The 21,950-nt window shown below is 36.2% G+C and overlaps 1 protein-coding gene across 1 annotated transcript; it reads left to right on the forward strand.

Annotated features, from left to right (window-relative positions):
* The first annotated feature begins 9,788 nt into the window (after nt 1–9,788).
* On the forward strand, nt 9,789–21,087 carry LOC137956780 (pleiotropic drug resistance protein 3-like). The gene is made up of 24 exons (XM_068804402.1): nt 9,789–10,195; nt 12,269–12,392; nt 12,709–12,794; nt 13,633–13,717; nt 14,054–14,213; nt 14,321–14,397; nt 14,630–14,683; nt 14,799–14,889; nt 15,021–15,322; nt 15,562–15,843; nt 15,950–16,263; nt 16,376–16,536; nt 16,618–16,721; nt 16,850–17,003; nt 17,108–17,248; nt 17,343–17,416; nt 17,501–17,833; nt 17,922–18,212; nt 18,547–18,630; nt 18,849–18,982; nt 19,185–19,412; nt 19,591–19,762; nt 19,867–20,121; nt 20,647–21,087. Exons 1-24 carry the CDS (start codon nt 9,861–9,863, stop codon nt 20,911–20,913), a joined length of 4,308 nt encoding a protein of 1,435 aa, XP_068660503.1. The 5' UTR covers nt 9,789–9,860; the 3' UTR covers nt 20,914–21,087.
* Nucleotides 21,088–21,950: the final 863 nt, after the last annotated feature.

Genomic DNA, 21,950 nt, shown 5'->3' on the forward strand with positions numbered 1-21,950 from the left:
CAAGAGACAACAACGACGATGAGATTGAATGCAGTGGGCAGCAATAGAGAGGCTCCCGACTTTTTGGGCGGCTGAGGACATCGCTATTCGACCATTTTGAGGATCACACCAATGGTGGTATTGTATATAGGCCAGTTGATGTTACAAAGTTTGGACTCGTAAAAAAAGACAAATGTTCGTTGAGAAGCTCATCAAACACATTGAGTATGATAATCTTAGATATATACTGCAGAAACTTAGAAAGTGGATAGATAAATATGCGCAACCTTTCTCAGCTCTAAATTTCATGTTTTCAATATCTACTTCCTACATTATGTGGATCTTGATTCTGTTTTATAGCTAAATCTTTCTGAATCACATAGCTGCACGTAAGAAGAAGAACTTAGATGTCATATGTAGAGTTGGTGTGCAACTGCCTACATTGGCGATGAGTTAACAGGATCCCAGTGTAGAAGCTGTCTGCGAAGTGTTTGATGGAAAACCTCCGCCTATTCTGTGGAAACACCTTCAAAAGTTTTCTTGTTGTAAGAAAAAAGTACTTGTTAACCTGTTACTGATTTAAATAATTTGATCATTTTTTAAAGTTCCCTATTAGCACATCTACTGCAACATGGTGATTTGAGATTTATTTGAGTTATATTGTTGCATTAGATAAAACAAAATTAGCTGAAATTTTAATGTCTATACAAAAGTGTTGTTTTGAAAGTCTGACAGAATAAACTAAAGCAGTTGGATCAACCCAGAAAGCTCCTGCAACATCCCCCATTAAACTAGTCTCGTTTATGGTTGGTTTAATGTTTCTTTTTTCTTTTCTTTTCTTTTTTCAATGTCTACACAAGTAACAGATTCTCACTTGTACAGGGCTTCACAAAGCTGTTAGGTGTTAAGAATCAAGAAACTAAGGTTGGCATCACAAAAGTTGTTAGTGAGATCATCAGGTGTTTGAGATGCTCTTCTCTCCTAGTGTTTCTGCATAGACCATGCATCTTATAATTTAATTGAACATGTGCCAATGGTGTCTTATAGTAACTTGAATCCATTTGCATATGAAAATAAAAACCAGGCTGCGATGGTCAAGCTGGAGAAGATGGAAAATGTGCTCATGAAACAGAAATTATGAGATTGTTATGGGGTAAATGAGATGCTTCCAACTCTAACCCTGTTTTTGCTGAGAATATGTGGGGATCCTTGATGTTTGTCCAGGAGGACTCTGCTTGGTTCTCCAGGATGTGGGAAAACTATATTGTTACTTGCAGACTATGCAGGGAAACTGGACCATTCTCTCAAGGTTAATGGTTTACCCCCTCGAACAAAATAAGAAAATATGCAGGAGCAGAGGTCCAAAATGGTGTCTAATAAATATTGTTGAGTGGATGATTGATTAGAGGTTGAGGAAATGAATAAGAGATCAAAGCAACAAGACACCTTTGTTATTGCAGGATTCTTGCACATCATTGTCACCATACATGAACGAAGTTAATACTCACATTGGAATGAGAAACATACTTAGAAATTGACTTGAATATTGATTTTCTACAACAAAGTCCTTTGCCATGTCTTTGAATTCTACTTCTTGATCATGATATTTAGAATACATAATATCAGGTAAATGGAGAAATTTCTTACAATGGTTTGGACGAGTTTGTCCCTCAAAAAACATTAGCTTACATAAGCCAATATGATCTACATATTCCTGAGATCTGTCAGAGAACTACTAGATTTTTCAGCATGCCGTCAGGTTGTTGGGAGCCCAGATGGTAAGCTTCTGCATTGCCCGCTGTACTTGCTTGGTTGTGAACTGTAATGGAAGTCTAACTCTGTTGCCTAAGTTTTCTCCATGCAAAGAAATTATGATGGAAGTCCGCGGAAGGGAAAAGCAGGCCGGGATTGTCCCTGAACCAGATATTGATTCTTATATGAAGGTAAAATTGCCTTAGATGTTTCATTTTCTGGAAGGATGATGTTAGTTTGTGTAACAGGGGATAAGTGCATGAGCAGAAATAAGGAGAATCCTTAAAAGAGTTATATATTCATGTAAATACCAGTCAGTCAACTATTTAAGAAATAAGAAAAAGGAACCACTCAAGCCAATTCCAAGTGATATGCTGAAACTTTGTCCTATAATAAGGAAAATTAAAAGCAAACATGGGTGTGATTTCAAATTGATACATACAGGAATTATTTTATACATAAATAGGATGAATTTTTTTTCTGTGATTTTCTTACATGCTAAGATCATCGGATAGGACATCTGGGCTGACATATTGGTCTGTGATGCCATGTGAAGTGATTGGACCCTCCTACAGTTATTACTCCTCTCAATTTTCTTTTCTTTCTTCACCCAAATCTTAATTTTTACAGGAACGAAAAATATTTTAGGAGAGGTTAGTCCCCCAAATGGATTTTTGAAATTCAAGTTCATGTCCAACATGAAGATCATGTCAGTCATGTACATGAAGATTATCTTCGCACTTGGTGTTAGTGTTGACGACTTCATGTGCACTGGAAAACAGTTTCCAGAGTGTCAGTGCCCCAACATGAGAAAAACATAAAAAACAAGAGAATCCCTAAACCCTTACAGTACACTTAATTACAACATAATCCTTAAACCCCAAATTAGGTAAAATAACAATTATTACTATATGAATAAGTTATTTAATGTATAATTAAATATATTAATATATTTATTAATTGAATTAGATATTTTATTGTGCATTAATATGGTAATTACATGAGCCAATGAAATACGCACACGATTAATTACAAATAATAAATAAATAACGCTATAAATAACGAAAACGAAAGTAATACGTTGAGTTATTAATTTATTAATAACATATGATATACTTGAACCTAAAAATGAATAATTTAAGAGAAAAAATTGATCTAATCATAACTTTAACACACTATATATTTGTACATAATATATTTTATGTATTATTAATTAATAATATATTATCACAAAATTTAAAACCATTGGTTTAATTAACTATAGCAATCTGATAATTATGCCAAAATAATTTATCAAATATTTATTTTAAAAATATTTTAATTATGACTATTAAATCACTATTTTAATATAGTAATTATAAAATAAATATATTAAATAAATAAAATTAATTATTTTATAAATAAAATTTATAAATTAATGATTTTTATGATGATAGTTTAATTTTTCTTAACTTAGGAAAAATTAAACCATCGTCTCCCTGAGTGGTGAGCCAACGGGCAATGCCAACAGAGGCGGCGCTCAAACGGTACGTCGAGAGGGAGAAGAGAGGGAGGCCGAGAAGCTCTGCAACAGATGCTCGACCTCCCGTGCTCTGCGACGGAGGTCGAGAGGGAGAGAAGATGGAGGATGGCCGACTGGGGGGGGGGAAGGTTTCCCGTACTCTACAACGGAGGTCGAGAGGGAGAGACCGCAGAGAGGGAGACTGGAGAGGGACGGTGGAGACGAGAGAAAGAGCAGAGAGCTCGGGGTTTAGGGAGACGACAGAGGGGGTGCGGGAACGAAATGAGCGAGAAGGTGTGCGGCGGAGAGAGCCCCACGCTTGTTTCATGTACATGATTCTCAAAATCGGGCAGAAAACATTTTCAGTCGTTTACTCTTGGAACATAATCTATTAAGTCATGGATGATCATGTACATGACATGAAGTTTGGCGCTCCCTAAAGACTTCAGGACCCCCCCCCCCCCCCCCCCCCCCCATGATGAGTGGAGAGAAAGAAAGAGGCTCACCCTATTATGAGTGGAGAGAAAGAAAGAGGCTCACAATTGTGGTGGAAAATCCATGGATGAACAGTATCGATAAGGTTGTGTCAAGCCAATTTTTTTTATATTCCATTTTAGGCCCCTCAAATATTTCAATCTTTTGTGATCTCTTCACTTTCTAAAAATGACAAAGGAAATCGAAGTTTTAAAATCCGGCAGATCTGTGCTGGTTCCACACTAGTCCCTCTCTGTCTCTCCCAAAAGGGTCCACAGTTGCGTGCAAGACCACAAGCTTGATGGGTTATCTGTCAGCAGACACACCTTTCAATATCTCTGCTGTTTATCAGTTATCACCACCATGGCTTTTCAGAAAAAGAAAGGGTGTCTCTTCATCTAGACCTGCATGATCATGCTGTAAAAAAATAATTATGCGATGAGATTGCTCAAAACCAGTGCTTTGTCTTGTCAAGTTTCTTTGAAGAAATTTCTCAGTCGATACCTATACGTCGCTCACCAATCAATCCAGCCCAGTGTTTACGGATTACCAGTACACGGTTGCCTGCAACGCCAACCTCTCATTTTCTTTTCTTGTCTCTCCCTCAAGCTTGATGATCATCAATCTGCCAAAAACACCTTTCAATATTTCTGCTGGTTATCAGTCATCATCTTCATGCCTCCTCCACACATTCTCTTTGTAATAGTTAAAAAAAAACAGAAAAGGATGTCTCTTCATCATCTAGAACTGCATGATTACGCTGCAAAAACATGATTCTAGACAAAACCAGAGCTTTTTGTCTCGTCAAGTTTCTTTCAGGAATTATCTCAGTCAATATCTATCCGTGACTCTTAATCAATCGATCCCAGTTTTTTGGGGCTCTAATGATTTTCACTTTGTTAAATACATGAATGAATTACAGCAGATAAAAGCTCGCTGGTCGCTGCGCAGTGATTAAGCAGTCCGGTCGGATGCTTCCCGAGAACGGTTGCCAGGCCAATAACGTCGCAGAGAAAAGCAGGAGCAGAAGAGGATAACGACATCATTGATGGGTTTCCTTGTCTTTATCCCTGCAAAATATACATCCGTCGAGCATCGTTGCTGGGTTCGATTATTGGAATACCCGGTTGTTTTCTCTTTCAAAAGATGCCGGATCGAATCTTTTTTGCCCCATGGGAGTTGATCTTATGAAAGCTCGAATCCACTTTGTCATGTGAAGAAAACGAAACGAAATAATGGATGACCTTCCTCGTCTCTATGCCAGCAGATATAAATTAATCATCGTTTCTGTGGGCGATTATTGGAATACCCAGTTGTTTTCTCTTAAAAAAAAAAAAAAAAAGATGCTGGATCGATCATTTTTGCCTCATTAGGACTTTGATTTGATAAAACTTGGAACCCACAATTCCCAGTACGAAACGAATGAAAAGATCACCAAACAGGATAAGATGGTGATTGAGCGTTCGGAACGCTTACCAGGTTTCAAATTTCAATTGCTTCTTCCGTTTTGTCAATGAACTCTGGCGTGAAGCTCGTGGGCAACAAAATTTTCTTCTCTCTTCTCGTCAAGAAATAAATCCCTTTTTTTTTTTTTTTTTCTTTTTGACAAACAGACATGGATGCTCTGTAAATCCCATTATTGTTTTTGACCCTCGAATTGACGACCTCAAATTCACCATTCGCAGTCAAGTACCTTTCTTCTTCACTCAAGTTTAATAGAGCTAATTAAATTAAGCAAGTAAATAATAATAGGTTTTTTATTAAGGAAAAATAATTAATATATTTTTAATTGATTATTTCCATTTATCTTTTGTTACCCAACACACGAATAGACATCAAAATAAGTTATACATCAATTAAATAAAAATAAAAAATATCAATAAATGTTTATCAAGTATTCAATTAATACTAGTAATACTATTTCGTAAGTCTTAAATATAAAATCTTCTAATTAGCATGCTAATTAATACACAATAATTTGATTAAAAAATGTGACACATTGTAACAAACAAAAGAAAATGATTGAGCAATGTCGGAAAGTCCCCGCCGCCTCTCTTGAAGACACGTGTGACGGCCGATACATTATCCAAATTATTTTTTATAAATTATTTATAAAAACCTGCCCAAGGATACTTTAATCGAATAATTAGTAAATTAGGTTCGTTTGTTTTTTCTTGGACTATCTGTTGATTATTATATCATAAGCCCTAAACCCTAAACCCTAAGTAGTTTAGTTTGAATAGAAAGTCAAAATAAATTACTATAAAAATTAAACAATGGGATTACTATTTTTCCGACTTTGGATTATTTTAGATTTGGTTCTACAAAGCACAAGGTGACTTTCACCTTTGGATTCATCCCAATTTGTGTCACACCAAATTCCAAAGAGTACCACGTTAAGTAGTGTGCTTGACTTGACTTTGAATGGAAATTTTTTGTCACCTTTGGAGGTGGAGATGAACTTGGACTAAAACCCACCAAGATTCGGGATAGGACGGATTTTACCAAATATAAATTTTATTTTTTTAAAAGAACTTTTTATGTTCTCTTTTTATAATATAATTATTTTTAAATCATTCTTATAATATTAAATAAATAGTAAATAGTGCCAAGTCAGGTTGCGGAGACTGTTTTACATTTTTCGTGGAATTTTATGATCGGAATTCCAGGTCGGATTCATATTTTCAAAAACCCCACCGGTGCCCGCCCCTCCGAACGTCACCGCAGGCCTGTTGCAATTTTACAGGCAAAAGCAAAGAGGATGCATGGACGGACAGCTTCTGGAAGCAGAGATGCTGCACGGGACTCGATCGATTTTACAGGAACAATTGATGAAGCAATCATTGAATCATTGAACGCACAACTGGTTTCGCTTTTCGGGTTTCAACCCATTTTGTGTCTTCACATCATGGGAATGCTTACTGGTGTCTGGTTTCCAGCAGGTTCGGGATAAAAGCTTCGTCCGGGATGCGTGATATCTGCTGCAATTGCAGTGAGGACTTCTCGAGGTTCAACCTGATCTCAGAAAGTTAAAACGAAGCAATCGGATTCTTTTGGGTTTTATGTTTGAATCATGCAGCAGTTACGATTGAGTTCTCTGGTAAAGATTCAGCAACAGTGATTCTTGTTTCTCCTGGGAAGAAGCTAGAGAGAACCCACAACTGTTCGTAAGTTAAAATTTTTGAAATTAGTTGAGTTAATCATGCAGAAGACACGGAAAAAACTTTAATTAATCAGTGCGATTTATTTAATTAAATGTATAAAAATAAAATGATTTAAAATTTCCTTACTTTTATAATATCCAAATGTTAATCACTACTTTCACACTATCTGAATTCTCACTTTTAAAATAGTCATTAAATATAATATTAAAAATAAGGAGTTTATATAAATAAAAAAAGAGGATATTTTATTATATAAAATTAATTTTATATATTTAACTTTTATATTTACTATTATTTTAATAAAATAGAATAAATTTTAACTTGTTTTAAATTTATAAATAACTTTAAATAGTTTTAAATTAAAAAAATTAATATATGTATAATCATTAAATAAATACTCACTAATATCCAGATGCTTAATCAAATTATTATTTTTTTAATATCTAAATTTTCACTCTTAAGTTATAAATAAAATAAAATATTAAAATAATGAATTTATATAAATTAAAAGAGGGAATTTTATTATATAAAAATAATCTAATATATTTAATTTGTATATGATAATTTTATTTAACTATTTATTTAAAAAACTAAGATAAAGTTTAGCATGTTTAAATTAATAAATAATTTAAAATTAAATTAAATATTAAAGTAAAATACTTAAAGAATATTTAATTTTATAATAACCAAATACAAAGAGTGAGAGCAGTATGAATATAAGAAGAGTGAGAGAACGAGTGAGCACACGAGTGAAAGTAAGTTCACTAGTCTAAGTGAGTAAATTCATTTTCACTGGTCAAAGTATTAACATGTTTACTTGTACACTAACAAATTTTGAGTTACTTTCACTCGATTCCATAACGTACTTTCGCTTTCATTTTCACTTTCAGAATACACTACCATGACCCACTTTCAAAATCGTTTTCTTTCATTTTCAGTAATTCTTCTTGTACCCTCACTACCTGACCATGAAATCTTTAACGTATCTTCTCAACTTTCTCCACCATTTGATCTTACGGGCTTATAAAAATTTCACTAACCGCCCCCTTGCAACTCGATTCAAAAGGATCAACTACTATAGTTTGCTCCGGCTTGAATTCTTGAACATGAGAACTCAAGCTTGTTCCTCTAGGGGGGTTAGTCCCCCAAATGGATTTTTGAAGTTCAAGTTCATGTCCAATATGAAGATCATGTTAGTCATGTACATGAAGATCATCTTCGCACTTGGTGTTAGTATTGACGACTTCATGTGCACTGGAAAACAGTTTCCAGTGTTAGTGTCCCAACATGAGAAAAACATAAAAAACAAGAGAATTCCTAAACCCTTATAGTACATTTAATTATAACATAATCCTTGAACCCCAAATTAGGTAAAACAACCATTATTACTACATGAATAAGTTATTTAATGAATAATTAAATATATTAATATATGTATTAATTGAATTATATATTTTATTGTGCATTATATATCGTAATTACATGAGCCAAAGAAATATGCACATGATTAATTACGAATAATAAATAAATAATGTTATAAATAACAAAAACGAAAGTAATACGTTGAGTGATTAATTTATTAATAACATATGATATACTTTAACCTAAAAATAAATAATTTAAAAGAAAAAATTGATCTAATCATAACTTTAACAAACTATATATTTTTAAATAATATATTTTATGTATTATTAATTAATAATATATTATCACAAAATTTAAAACCATTGGTTTAATTAACTATAGCAATCGGATAATTATGCCAAAATAATTTATCAAATATTTATTTTAAAAATATTTTAATTATGACTATTAAATCACTATTTTAATATATTAATTATAAAATAAATATATAAAAATAATTATTTTATAAATAATAATAATTATTTTATAAATAAAAATAATTATTTTTATAAATTTAAATTATAAATTAATGATTTTTATGACAATAGTTTAATTTTTCCTAACTTAGGAAAAATTAAACCATCGTCGTCTTCCTCAGCGGTGAGCCAGCGGGCAACGGTGACAGGCCAGTGGGCAACAACGACGGTGGCGGGCAACACCGATAGAGGTGGCGCTCCGACGGTACACCGAGAGGGAGGCCGAGAAGCTCTGGAACAGATGCTCGACCTCCCATGCTCTGCCACGGAGGTCGAGAGAGAGGAGCGAAGTCGTCGTCGAGGGAGGAAGGTCTCTCTCCCTCTCCTCTCTCTCTCAACCTCCGTCGCAGAGCCTCTCGGTTTCCCGTATTCTACAACGGAGGTCGAGAGGGAAATCGAAAAGAGGGAGACCAGAGAGGGACGGTGAAGACGAGAGAGGGAGCAGAGAGCTCGGGGTTTAGGGAGACTACAGATGGGCTGCGGGAGCGAGACGGTATACGCCAGAGAGAGCCCTGCGCGTGAGTCATGTACATGATTTTCAAAATCGGGCGGAAAACACTTTCCACCATTTACTCTTGGGACATGAACTCCTGAGTCATGGATGATCATGTATATGACATGAAGTTTGGCGCTCCCTAACAACATCAGGACATGAACTGTGTAATGCGCATGAAGATCATATCCTGAGTCATATTGACTAACCCTAATGGCGATTCGGAGCTCATAAAACATCTGGTAGGTTGGTTACTTACTTAAATATACTTCTTACCATCTTAGCTATATTTTATTAGCTTCATTTCACCATTTGCAGCTAAAAACATTCCGCTTTTACATTAAAAAAGGAAATGGGTCGGAGGATTTCGATCCCTGTCTGATTCTGATCGACTTCTGTGAAAACCGAAAGCAGAAAAAGTTGAAGAAAAGAATATACTAGAAAAAAAGTTAGTCATTACAGCGATATTTGGCTTTTCTTATCCCACCTTCCCGGTACTTCACCATGCATCGCTCACATTCAAGTGAACAGCAAGATCTTCATCTCTTTCGTCTTCAAGACAGGGAGAGACCACGTGGGATTCTCCCTCATCTTCTACATAAATCGAGACGGCGGCCATGGGAAGAACGCTGGGCTCGCTTCTGAGAAGCACTTCTTCTGGTATTCAGTTGAGTGGAGGAGCGAGCACGATGAGGGAGTACGACGACGACGAAATCGAGTTGCAGTGGGCTGTGATCGAGAGGCTGCCCACTTACAAACGGACCAGGTTCTCCCTGTTGGAAACTGTTGAAGGTGAAGACAGAGGCGGGGATGGAAACGGGAAAGGGATGCGAGTCATCGATGTGACGAAGCTTCGTGCTCTGGAAAGGACTGGTTTCATTGGGAAACTGATCAGACACATTCAGGACGACAATCTCCAGTTGTTGGAGAAGCAAAGGGAGAGAATAGATAGGTAAGAATTCAAATCTCTCTTCCTTCTTTAAATGCTACGCTGTGACTTCCTTCTTCCCTGGTCAAAGCTTGCATTAGTTCTTCCTCTGCATCTTCTCCATCAATGCCTTCTAAATCGATTACTTAACAAGTAAACAATGGAAACCTACTAAAATTTCTTGGTTTTGCATGAAAATCTTGGGTTTTTCCGCCGAAGTTAATTTAATGGTGATCCCGTGCTTGAACGCAATAAAAATGAAAAATCAAGATTTTCAGAAAAAACGAGATCTTCGTATGTTCAATGGATGAGCTCGAGTGCAGACTGTAGATGCCACAAGAGATCCCTGACTTCGGCAAAAGCTCAAAGCTGCTTTCGCCATTTTTTGTTCTCGTCCGGAAAGTGGAAGCAGAAAGAGCAAGGCCACTGCTACTTGCACTGCTGTTCATTAGCCATCACCAACAAAATGACGACTCGCGCCACTCATGTTGCAGAAAAAAAGAACACAGAAACGAAAAAAAGGGAAGCGGAGAAGCGCTATCCAGAAATACCGGGTCCGAGCACCGCGATTCGCAGCATTCGCGGTTTTCGCCCCCTCTGATCCAAAACTAACTAAATAAATAAACAAATAAGACGAACAAGAAAAAATAGAAAAGGGAGCTCAATCGATCCGTCGACAACCCAGATTCTCAGATCAAATTAAGCAAAGTCGATACCGGAGAGAGTTACAGCGGCATGTGAGGAGTTTCTGCATATTGTACAGAACAGACACCTAGGAATCTTTTCTTTACCCTTTTTCATCCATTTCACTGCTATCGATGTCGAGCCTGTCTCATCGAAGTGTCAGACATGGTCACATGGCTGCTGTATCTGTGTTTTTTACAGTTCTAGACGATACCGGAGAGAAGATGGGCTCAGTCAACCGCTCAAGCGCAACTTCGTTGCCCACAAGAGCTGAATTCTTGTTGAAGTCTTTGATTATCGTTCAGAAAAATAAACTTTTCAACTGGCAAGGGCTGGTGTACGCAACGGGTTTGTCGAACAGTACAGATTCGAATTAACGGAATCTGATTAGATACTTATTGATTCCAAGATTGAGCTGAGTTGGAAAGGTTTGAGTCCCTCTCTGCGACTTAATTTGTCCGGTCTAAGATCCATCTTATTTGTTCGAAACACAAATGACTGGAATTGGCCCGATTAGGACATGACAAGTCTAGTTGGGTCAAACTCAACCCTTGTACAAAGGATCCAGGGAGTCCCCCCAACTTCAGCCAAGTTTGGTCCCGACCGGACTCACCTAATCCAACTCAGAAATTCATAACCTAGAACCTTGAGTTAGTTTTCAATTAAATCTAAAAAAAAAAACCATTATTTTATCTAGAAGAAAATTGTTTTTTTTTTTTTTTTTTTGTAGAGATTTGGGTTTTAAGGCCCTATCAGTATCTTTTCCAAGAAATGTTGGAAATTTACTTCTAGTAAAAATACGTTTCCAAGGACCATTAATGCATCATGTTTCTTATAAACACTTTTTTAGTTGAAAAATTCTTACTAGGAATATCTTATAATTTTTCAGGTAAGATTTTCCAATTAAGGTTTCTTGGAAATGTGTATGTTAGGAAAAATATTTCTAGTTTTTCCTGGGATATAAATTTTCAACCAGGAGCACTAATGGGGCCTAATTAGAGTTTAATATTTTTATTATAATGAGAAATGTACTCGACAAATACATTTTAGAGAAAACTGAAAGTGAGAGGAATGGTATGTAATATGCATATATAGAAAATATTATTTATTTATTTTAAAATATAATTACATTAATAGGTCTAGTTCTACTAATATGCATTATATAATAAATATTATTTTATTTTTAGAAAATGTATAATTACATTAACGGGTCTAGTTCTACTATCTGGATAATGTGTTTCAATCAATCTCACTTTTAAAGAAATTCACTTTTTCTTCTGCTGGAATAATAATATCTGTAGTAAATAAAATTATTGTTAAGTGGAAATTATTGACTATACACATGAAGGTATTATAGTTAAAATGATTTTATAAAATTCTATTTACAAAATGCCATTGTGCCATTTTTGACAGGGTTGGAGTGCAATTACCTAAGGTGGAGGTCAAGTTCAAAAACCTATGTGTGGAAATGGCTTGTGAAGTAGTTGATGGGAAGCCTCTACCAACTCTATGGAACACTATCACAAGCTGGATTTTTGTAAGTAGGCTTATTATCACAAAATTCAGGTTATTGGACAGATCAATTATGTGCTTACAATCTTGAACTATGAGTTGTATCATGCACTACATGATACATATTGAGTGTTACATAACTATATAGATTTTAAATATTTTTATTTTATTTTAATTGACATAAACCCAAAATACGTCGATACATTGAGAGGTATTGGCATGTATTATAAGATTTTAGGGAGCTATGAATACCCGATATTGATATAGGTGCCCTTGATTATAATTAGTGTCATTCATTTAATTTTTTTTTCTTTAATATTCTATTGTTTTGGTTGGGATAGGGATTGGCAAAGCTTTCAGGTGTCACATATAAAGAGGCTAAAATAAGCATTATCAAAGATGCTAGTGGTATCATCAAGCCCTCCAGGTAAAACACTAATTGTGAACTCTCATATGTTAGGTTATGAACAACTTCTCCAGAAAAATCATTTAAGTTATGTACATAACATCAAATTTATATTAAGTAATAATTTATTTATTTTTTCTCTCAAAATTATGATTTTTACCTCTTTGGAATAAAATTTTTAATGCCATAGAGAACAATAATTCTCTAATCAAATATTAAATAATTAATTTTTTTGTTATTCTAAAAAAATTCATGTCTCATATAAGAGCCAAATAAATCCCTGTAATTAAGTAAAGTTAAAGAAGATTGTGATAAAATTTATAGACTAAAAGGTCTAATTTACCCAATTATACACAAAATCCTACAAGTAATGAGACATCTTCTAGTGTGTATACCTAAAACCCTATATTTTGTAATTTGAGTATCTGAAACCGATTTTTCGTTATCATCGACTTAAATGAAATTTTAAACTTAAGATATCTCTCGAATTAACCCAATTAAAATATCTATTTTATAGAATTAAATTAAATATCTTGCATGAATAATTGACTATGGATTAGTTAAATTTTATTATAAAACATAATAATTAAGATAAACAAATTTTAAGGATTTTCAATATGTAAAAATGCTAAAAATTTCCTTAAGCTAGATTTTTTAATTAAGGAAAAAGACAATATAGACCTAAGTCCAAGCATAAATGCACCAAGTGTTCAATTAATTAATCATCAAACTTGGATGGAATGTATATTTATTTGTTATCTATGCATGCATATTGATGTTGATAAAAAAGACAAAGACTGCTGCTTTTGCATGATATCATCGTTCCATGGAGGTCTCTCACACAGAATTCGTCATGCAGGTTGACTCTATTGCTTGGCCCCCCTGGATGTGGGAAAACCACCTTGTTGTTGGCACTTTCAGGCAAACTGAACCCATCTCTCAAGGTTCATTCTTAGCTCCTCTTTTTTAGAAGTTTAGAGCAAATGACAAATCTGGAAAAGAAATTTCATTGTTATGGAGAAAGTTTCTGAGTAGGTTGATAGAAGAGTTGCTGAGCGTGATTACAAATTGAACATAATGAGCTACAGGGAGTAGCGCATTTGAAGCGAATAGCAGAACTGTGCAGCATTTTCGGCCGAAAATGACCTGAAGATTGAAGTGACGTAGTACATAACAAGAATTAATATGAAAAATTAAGTTTCTCCTGTGAAATTGTAAAGTGGGAACCGTGTTTGTTCATTTGAGTATTTGATCAGAAGTGCTGTCTTTGTAAATTTCAGGCTACCGGAGAAATCTCCTACAATGGTTACAGACTCGGTGAGTTTGTTCCTCAGAAAACATCGGCTTACATAAGCCAACATGACCTACACATTCCTGAGATTACGGTAAGGGAAACGCTAGATTTTTCAGCCCGATGTCAGGGAGTTGGTAGCAGAGCAGGTTAGCAGCTCTTGCTGTTCATTTTACTCGGTTAATTTTTCTGTTAATGAAAATCGAAAGTCATGAAATGTAATTTGTTTGGCGTATTTGCCATCTCATCTGTGAAGAAATTATGAAGGAAGTCAGTCGAAGGGAAAAGCTTGAAGGAATTGTTCCTGAACCAGATATTGATACTTACATGAAGGTAAAATCACCTGCAATTTTCTTCCTTTCTCTTGATTCTTAGTAAGTTCCTGCTTGATCTGATTCCAAGTAACCAAGCTTTTGAACGAGTGTCAACATAAAAAGAGCATGTTTTTCAAATACGTCTTCTTCACAGTGAGTAGCCAAATAAGTTGCTATCTTACTAATTTGCCCTTTATGGATATATTTATATATTTGATTATGGGATCTCAAAGTTGGATTTTTTTTATCAGGCAACTTCTGTCAAAGGACTGGCAAGATCTCTTCAAACAGATTATATACTTAAGGTACTCCTTCTCAGACATAAGATTCTCAAGGAAAACTTTGAGGAAAATGACGCTCATGATCTTGCATGACATTCTTTTTTATATTTATTGTTTTATCACGTCTCTGAATGCTTAGATCCTTGGATTGGACATCTGTGCTGACACAATGGTTGGTGATGCAATGAGAAGAGGCATATCGGGTGGTCAGAAGAAAAGACTAACAACAGGTAATCAGAAAATTCTAAATGCAGTAGGATACTCATTGTTATAGTTGTTACTGAGTTGTGCCAATTTCACCTATTAGTGCCGCCAGAGGATCTCAACGAACATTCTTCCATTTGTTGATTTGATTTGATAGGAGAAATGATTGTTGGCCCAACAAAAGCTCTTTTCATGGATGAAATATCAACCGGCTTGGACAGTTCCACTACTTTTCAAATTATAGAATGTCTGCGGCAGTTGGTGCATATCACAGATGCCACTGCCTTGATATCACTGCTCCAGCCGGCACCTGAAACTTATGAGCTATTTGATGATATCATTTTGATGGGTGAAGGAAAGATCGTATACCATGGACCCAGGAGTGGAATTGTCCAATTTTTTGAAGATTGTGGATTCAGGTGTCCCCAGAGAAAAGGGACAGCTGACTTTCTCCAGGAGGTACAAGAACATCTAATTAACGTTTCTCTCTTATTTGGAATTTTATCTGGTATCATCAGAATAAACCCCAGCAGAACAGTGAATCACCCCGACTCTTTAACTGTGAATAAATGGCAATAATCTGTCCTCTTAAATACAGAAAAAAATGATATATGCCAATAACTCTTAAATGCAGAACAAAATGAAGTGTGCTGTTATTACTATTATTATTATTATTATTTTCTCTCATCGGCTTTCAGGTTATGTCGAGAAAGGATCAAGAACAGTACTGGTATCATACAGACAGGCCTTACAGTTATGTAACTGTTGATGAGTTCTGTGAGAGATTCAAGGCATCTCAAGTTGGGCAGAGGATGCATGAGGAGATTCTGAAATCTTTTGATAAATCAAAATGTCATAAAGATGCTTTATTTTTCAGTGTTTATTCTTTGAGCAAATGGCAACTGTTTAAGGCTTGCATGACAAGAGAGTGGCTTCTGATGAAAAGAAACTCATTTGTTTACATATTCAAATCATTTCAGGTAACTCAGATCTCTGGGTGTATATTCGATTGTCATTTTTTATTATGAGTACCTACAAGTCTTTATGAAAGCATAAAATGTTATGATTTTTTTGTGTTTGTTTCAGCTGATAATCGTTGCAACAATTACAATGACCACTTTCTTACGTACAAGGATGTCTGTTGACTTGGAGCACGCAAACTATTATATGGGAGCTCTGTTTTATGCAATTCTAGTGCTCATGTTTGATGGGTTCCCAGAGTTGTCCATGACCGTTGCTAGACTTCCGGTTTTTTACAAGCAAAGAGACTTATATTTCTATCCAGCTTGGGCATATGCTATTCCTGCATCGACTCTGAAAATCCCAATATCACTGGTACAAGCAACAGTGTGGACAAGTCTTACTTACTATGTCATTGGGTACAGTCCTGAAGCTGCGAGGTGAGCTAGAAATGCCAAATCTTCCGATAATTGACAGGAATTTAAAAAATTTCAACTCATTTGTTTTTCTTTTTATCTTACTATTTCGAATTTCATTTGCTACTACTGTCAGATTTTTCCGACATATACTCCTACTGTTTGCTGTTCATCAAATGGCAACATCCCTCTTCCGATTTATGGCCTCAATTTTTAGAACAATTGTTGCATCTACAATGGGTGGTAGTGTAGCCTTGATGATGATCTTACTGTTTGGCGGTTTCATTCTACCCCAGCGTAAGTCCTCTCACTTCTCACCTGTCAAGAATTCATTCAACTTTTTGGATGGATTTGCCAATTAGTTTTATTGGACTGCAGCATCAATGCCGGCCTGGTTGAAATGGGGGTTTTGGGCATCTCCATGGACATACTGTGAGATTGGCATCTCAGTAAACGAATTCCTCTCTCCTCGTTGGCAGCAGGTGAATTCTATATAGCTTATTTTCCTTTTCTTTTTCTTTTTCTTTTTGCTTCTATGGCTTCTGGTTAATGTGAAAACTGGAAGTTTCCCAAGTGAATAAAGATCTATTTCTTCATTGCCAATTTGTAGAGTACACCTGGAAAGACCACTTTCGGAATTCAGACATTGACAAGTCGGGGACTTAATTTCGGTGACCATTTTTACTGGATATCTGTGGGTGCCCTGTTAGGGTTCACAATTCTATTTAATATTGGATTCACCATCGCTTTGACATTCTTGAAATGTAATCTCATGTGACTTTCAGTCAATCTCATTTACGTATGGTTTTGGTATTGAGTGTATGTTGAATCCTTGCTTTTACTCATTGATGAGCTATATTTGATTCAGCTCCTGGGAGAGCCCGTGCCATCCTTTCCCGAGACAAACTCTCTGAGATAAAAGGGAAACAAGATAAGAAAGTTGATACATGTCTACAGAAAAAACCAAATCCTTATGCTTCAAACACTGCTTCAGAAAACAGAAATGCTGGTAAAGTTTAGTTCCAATTAGATTATTGTCTGGTTATATGGAAGAAATTATAATGCAAATCTCACTGATCCTAAAATCTCTTGGTTTTTTTCAGAAAGAGTAGTCATGCCTTTTCAGCCACTGCCAATTGCATTCCAAGATGTGCAGTATTATGTAGACACCCCTCAGGTACCAGAGTTGCACTCCCAGTACTGTCCAACGTCAGTTATGGAGATGTCATAAAAAGATTATACTCTCCATTTTTTGTTTCAGGAAATGAGAGCACAAGGTTTTCCTGAGAAAAGGCTCCAGCTTCTTCAAGACATTACAGGTGCCTTCAGACCAGGTATCCTTACAGCCTTAATGGGTGTAAGTGGTGCTGGGAAAACAACTTTTTTGGATGTTCTTTCTGGAAGAAAGACTGGTGGGACAATTGAAGGTTTAATAACAATTGGAGGATACCCAAAAGTCCAAGAAACATTTGCTAGAATATCAGGCTACTGTGAGCAGACTGACATCCACTCCCCACAAATAACTGTTGAAGAGTCAATCCTATACTCAGCTTGGTTAAGGCTGTCACCTCAAATTGATAAAAAAACTAAAGCCGTGAGTCAGTAGATATAAGTTCACAGTTTAGTGATATAAGAATGAAGTGATCTCATGTTAACATTGGTTGGGGTTTTCTTATCGACAGGAGTTTGTAAAGGAAGTCTTGGGAACAATTGAGCTTCACACAATAAAGGATATGCTGGTGGGTATTCCTGGTGTCAATGGTCTGTCAACCGAGCAAAGGAAAAGGCTAACCATAGCTGTAGAGCTTGTTGCAAATCCTTCCCTAATTTTCATGGATGAACCAACATCTGGTTTGGATGCAAGAGCAGCAGCAATTGTAATGCGGGCAGTGAGAAATGTTGTTGATACAGGAAGGACAGTGGTCTGCACAATCCACCAGCCCAGTATTGACATATTTGAGGCATTTGATGAGGTATTATGACAACTAATATGCATAAATATGAATAATGGATGACATCTATCAATAACTTTCTGCTGAAGTACTTCAGTATTCTTTCTAGGATCAGTTGGTTATAGTATAACGTTTTTTTTTCTTTCAATGTTGATTAAGCACACGCACATAAGTCATGAAGACACTAATTTGTAATTTATGTGGTTTCTCTGCTATTTGATTACTTCTGATTTACATAAAGGAAGCATCATTAAAGGGGTATTCTTTACTGGAAAGAAATATAATCTTGATAGACTTTGACATGCAGAAATTAGATGAGAAACTACTTTTAATGTGAAAGTTACACTTCTTGCAGTTGTTTCTGATGAAAAGGGGAGGACAAATAATCTATTCGGGACCACTTGGTCGGCATTCAAGTAGAGTCATTGAGTATTTTGAGGTAAGCTATCAATACTATTATTGCCTATCAGAGTTCCAACTGGCACATTGTCGTAATCTTTAAAAATTATTTAGGCATGCATGGACCGATTGATGCAGATGTATTTGCTTATGTAAAAACAGAGGTTGCTGGCTGTGCCTTCCTCATTGGACACCAATCACTAGACAATCTGTTTAACTCTGCATTGACTTTTCTTCGGTCTTTTTTTCTTCTAACAGAGAATTCCTGGGATACCAAAGATCAAAAACAACTATAACCCCGCAACCTGGATGCTAGAAGTCACCTCCACCTCAATTGAAGATCAACTCGGTGTAGACTTTGCGAAGATTTACAGAGACTCTTCTCTCTACAAGTGAGTGTAACACTTATAGCAGTCTGCGGTTTCCAATTTGGAGAGGCATTGCTTTCCTGGCAGTGGCTGATATTGCAAATTATAGCACATCATTATGGAAGAGATATGATATTAAGACAAAAATTTCACACTAATGGGCATCTGGAAATGTAGTAGTTGTTGTTTGTAATTTACTCATGGAAGCCCATTAACTGTATTGCAGGGACAACAAAGAGATGACGAAGCAACTGAGTACACCTCCCCGAGGCTCAGAGGATTTGCGTTTTCCTACTCGCTTTCCACAGAATGACTGGGAGCAGTTCAAAGCTTGCCTATGGAAACAACATTTGTCCTATTGGAGAAGTCCATCATACAACTTAGTGCGCATATTATTCATGATAGCCACCTCTGTGGGTCTGGCAGTGTTATTTTGGAAGCGTGGTACTAATATGTAAGTCCTGAAAATAGTATATAACTCACACATATACATCAAATTTACTTTCCATGGGTCTCCAATGGATGAGAACTAAATTGCATTACTGATTAGACTTTCTGGATTCAACTAATATTCTGTTTTATAAGTTATAGAGTATTTTCTTACGAATGACATTATATCTCCATCTCCGCAGCCAAAACCAGCAGGATTTGTTCACTGTATTTGGATCAATATACACTGCTGTGATCCTCTTAGGCATATTTAACTGTCTAGCAGTTATGCCCTTCATTTCAATTGAGCGTACTGTCTTGTACCGGGAAATGTTTGCTGGAATGTACTCTTCATCAGCCTACTCTTTGGCCCAGGTCTTATCATCTTCATTAGAATTTTCCAATTATTCCATTTCAGATGGGTTGTTTTATTTTGTTTCTTCCGGACAATATTAAACACGTTCTTGTTTTCTCTGCAGGTGGTCATTGAATTACCTTATACTTTTCTCCAAGCACTTCTGTTCACAGTCATCACGTATCCATCAATGGGGTACTACAGGTCGGTGGAGAAGTTATTATGGTACTTCTATGCCATGTTTTGCTCCCAGATCTACTTCATTTACCTTGGAATGTTGCTTGTTGCTTTGACTCCGAGCATTCAATTCGCTACTATTCTGGCATCGGCCTCCTTAACCATGCAGAATTTGTTCTCGGGCTTCCTCATTCCTCAACCAGTAAGTGCCTAAAGGACTGTGTGCTGTCATATGAATTAAAATGAGGAGAAAATTATTTTTTTCTAACCAATTTTCCCATGCGAAAATTTTCCAACTAGAAAAAATTTTCTGTTGAACAGTTTTCTTGTGTTTATGCCTTTTCAGTTTATTTATTCAATCGTTTCCTATTGAAGCAGTATGAAACTGATTTTCCAATGTCTATTACCATTTTGTGGGACAAGAGGAATTGGGGTGAAAATTCTCCCATCTCCTATAACCTGGCACAACTACCAGAAAATTTTGATCAAACTGAAAATTTTTATTTTCACTTTTTTCCTGTAGTTTCCTATTCGCACAAACACACCTTAACTCTCTTGATAATCAATCAAAACCTATCCTAATTCTTGTGTTATTTATACTAAAGCATCATAATCTCCTTATTCTCAAGTTCATATATCTACCAGAAGCGTTGAGACAGTCTTTCAGTCTTTGCAAGCAGAGACTACAGCTGAAAACTAACCAAACCATTGTTCTTTTTAATCTCAGAGAATTCCAAAGTGGTGGGTCTGGATGTATTGGATCAGTCCTGTGTCATGGACCTTGGATGGCTTCTTTACATCACAATATGGGGACATAAAGGATGAAGTAATCGCATTCGGAGAAGCGAAATCTGTTAAGTCGTTCTTGCGGGAGTACTACGGGTTTCATCCCGACCGCTTAGGCATTGTGGCTGTTGTTCTTGCAGTCTATCCCTTGCTCATTTGTTTCCTGTTTGCATACTGTATACGCAAACTAAATTTTCAAAGGAGGTAGGATTGTGTACATGTCTTGATGCCAAACGAAAAGTAGTAGGAGTCAGGCAAGATTAGTTTAGCCAGATTCATGTGTAAAAAGAAATATACAGTTGGAAGAATTCAACTGTAATACTTGTGTTGTACTAATTACAAGCTTATTACTTTTCCAAAGTGATCACTGGGCAATGAAGTATTCAAGCAGCTGCTAAGACTTTCTACTCTGCCACAGATGGCAGAAAATTGATGTAGTGGGGAAAGAGACAAGGTGTAGGCCATGACATTTCATACACTTCTGAATTAACGCCACCACGTAGCAGTAAGTGGTCCACTTAGAAAGTACGAACACTTGAGAGTCTGAACGCAGGAGGAGGACGCTACCACACACGTATGGCGATAAAGCAGCAGCGAGTGCCTCTCCTTCGCTTCACTATCACAACACGTGCTCTTGTCGTGCTGCTCCCCCTAATTGCCATTCCAGTCGCCGTTCCAGTCGCCGTTATAATCTTCCTTCTTATCTCGGGGTCTCTAGGCGTCGGCAGGCCATTCATTCCCCTTCTTTTAAGTGTGCCAAGTATCTCATGTCTTGTACCTAATTTAGTCGGGCTTTAGCAATTCAAAATTATCCCACGTCGCTTACGTAAGTCAGTCCCCACGGTGATGTATCTGCTTCAGTCACCTCTGCCGACGCTTATGTCATATGTCCTTCTTTACCTTTTTTCACTCAACCTCATGCCAATATCCCACGCTTACGTGTCCTAATTAAATACTATCTAAGACGATTCCCACGTCGTATACCTAATTTAGTCAGCTAAAACGATGTTAAATCTCCCATCTTGTTAGGCCCACTCTAGATGGTGCATCAATTGAAGAAAAACATGCCATATTGGAGTTAACCAGCCAGGAGCCTTAGCGTCCCTATTAACCATTTCATGAGTAGAGATAATTTAATCTTTTTTTTTTTTTTAAGTGGATCAGAACCTCATACGCCACAAGCTAAAGCAGATATTCCTATGCCTACTGATATTAGCCATCTTTTAGCACTATCATGAGCACAGG

Source organism: Aristolochia californica, unplaced genomic scaffold (genome assembly GCF_029961685.1).
Source record: "Aristolochia californica isolate CCGP_79_NKW_82.1479 unplaced genomic scaffold, dmAriCali1.0.hap1 SCAF_2, whole genome shotgun sequence".
Taxonomy (NCBI): Eukaryota; Viridiplantae; Streptophyta; class Magnoliopsida; order Piperales; family Aristolochiaceae; genus Aristolochia; species Aristolochia californica.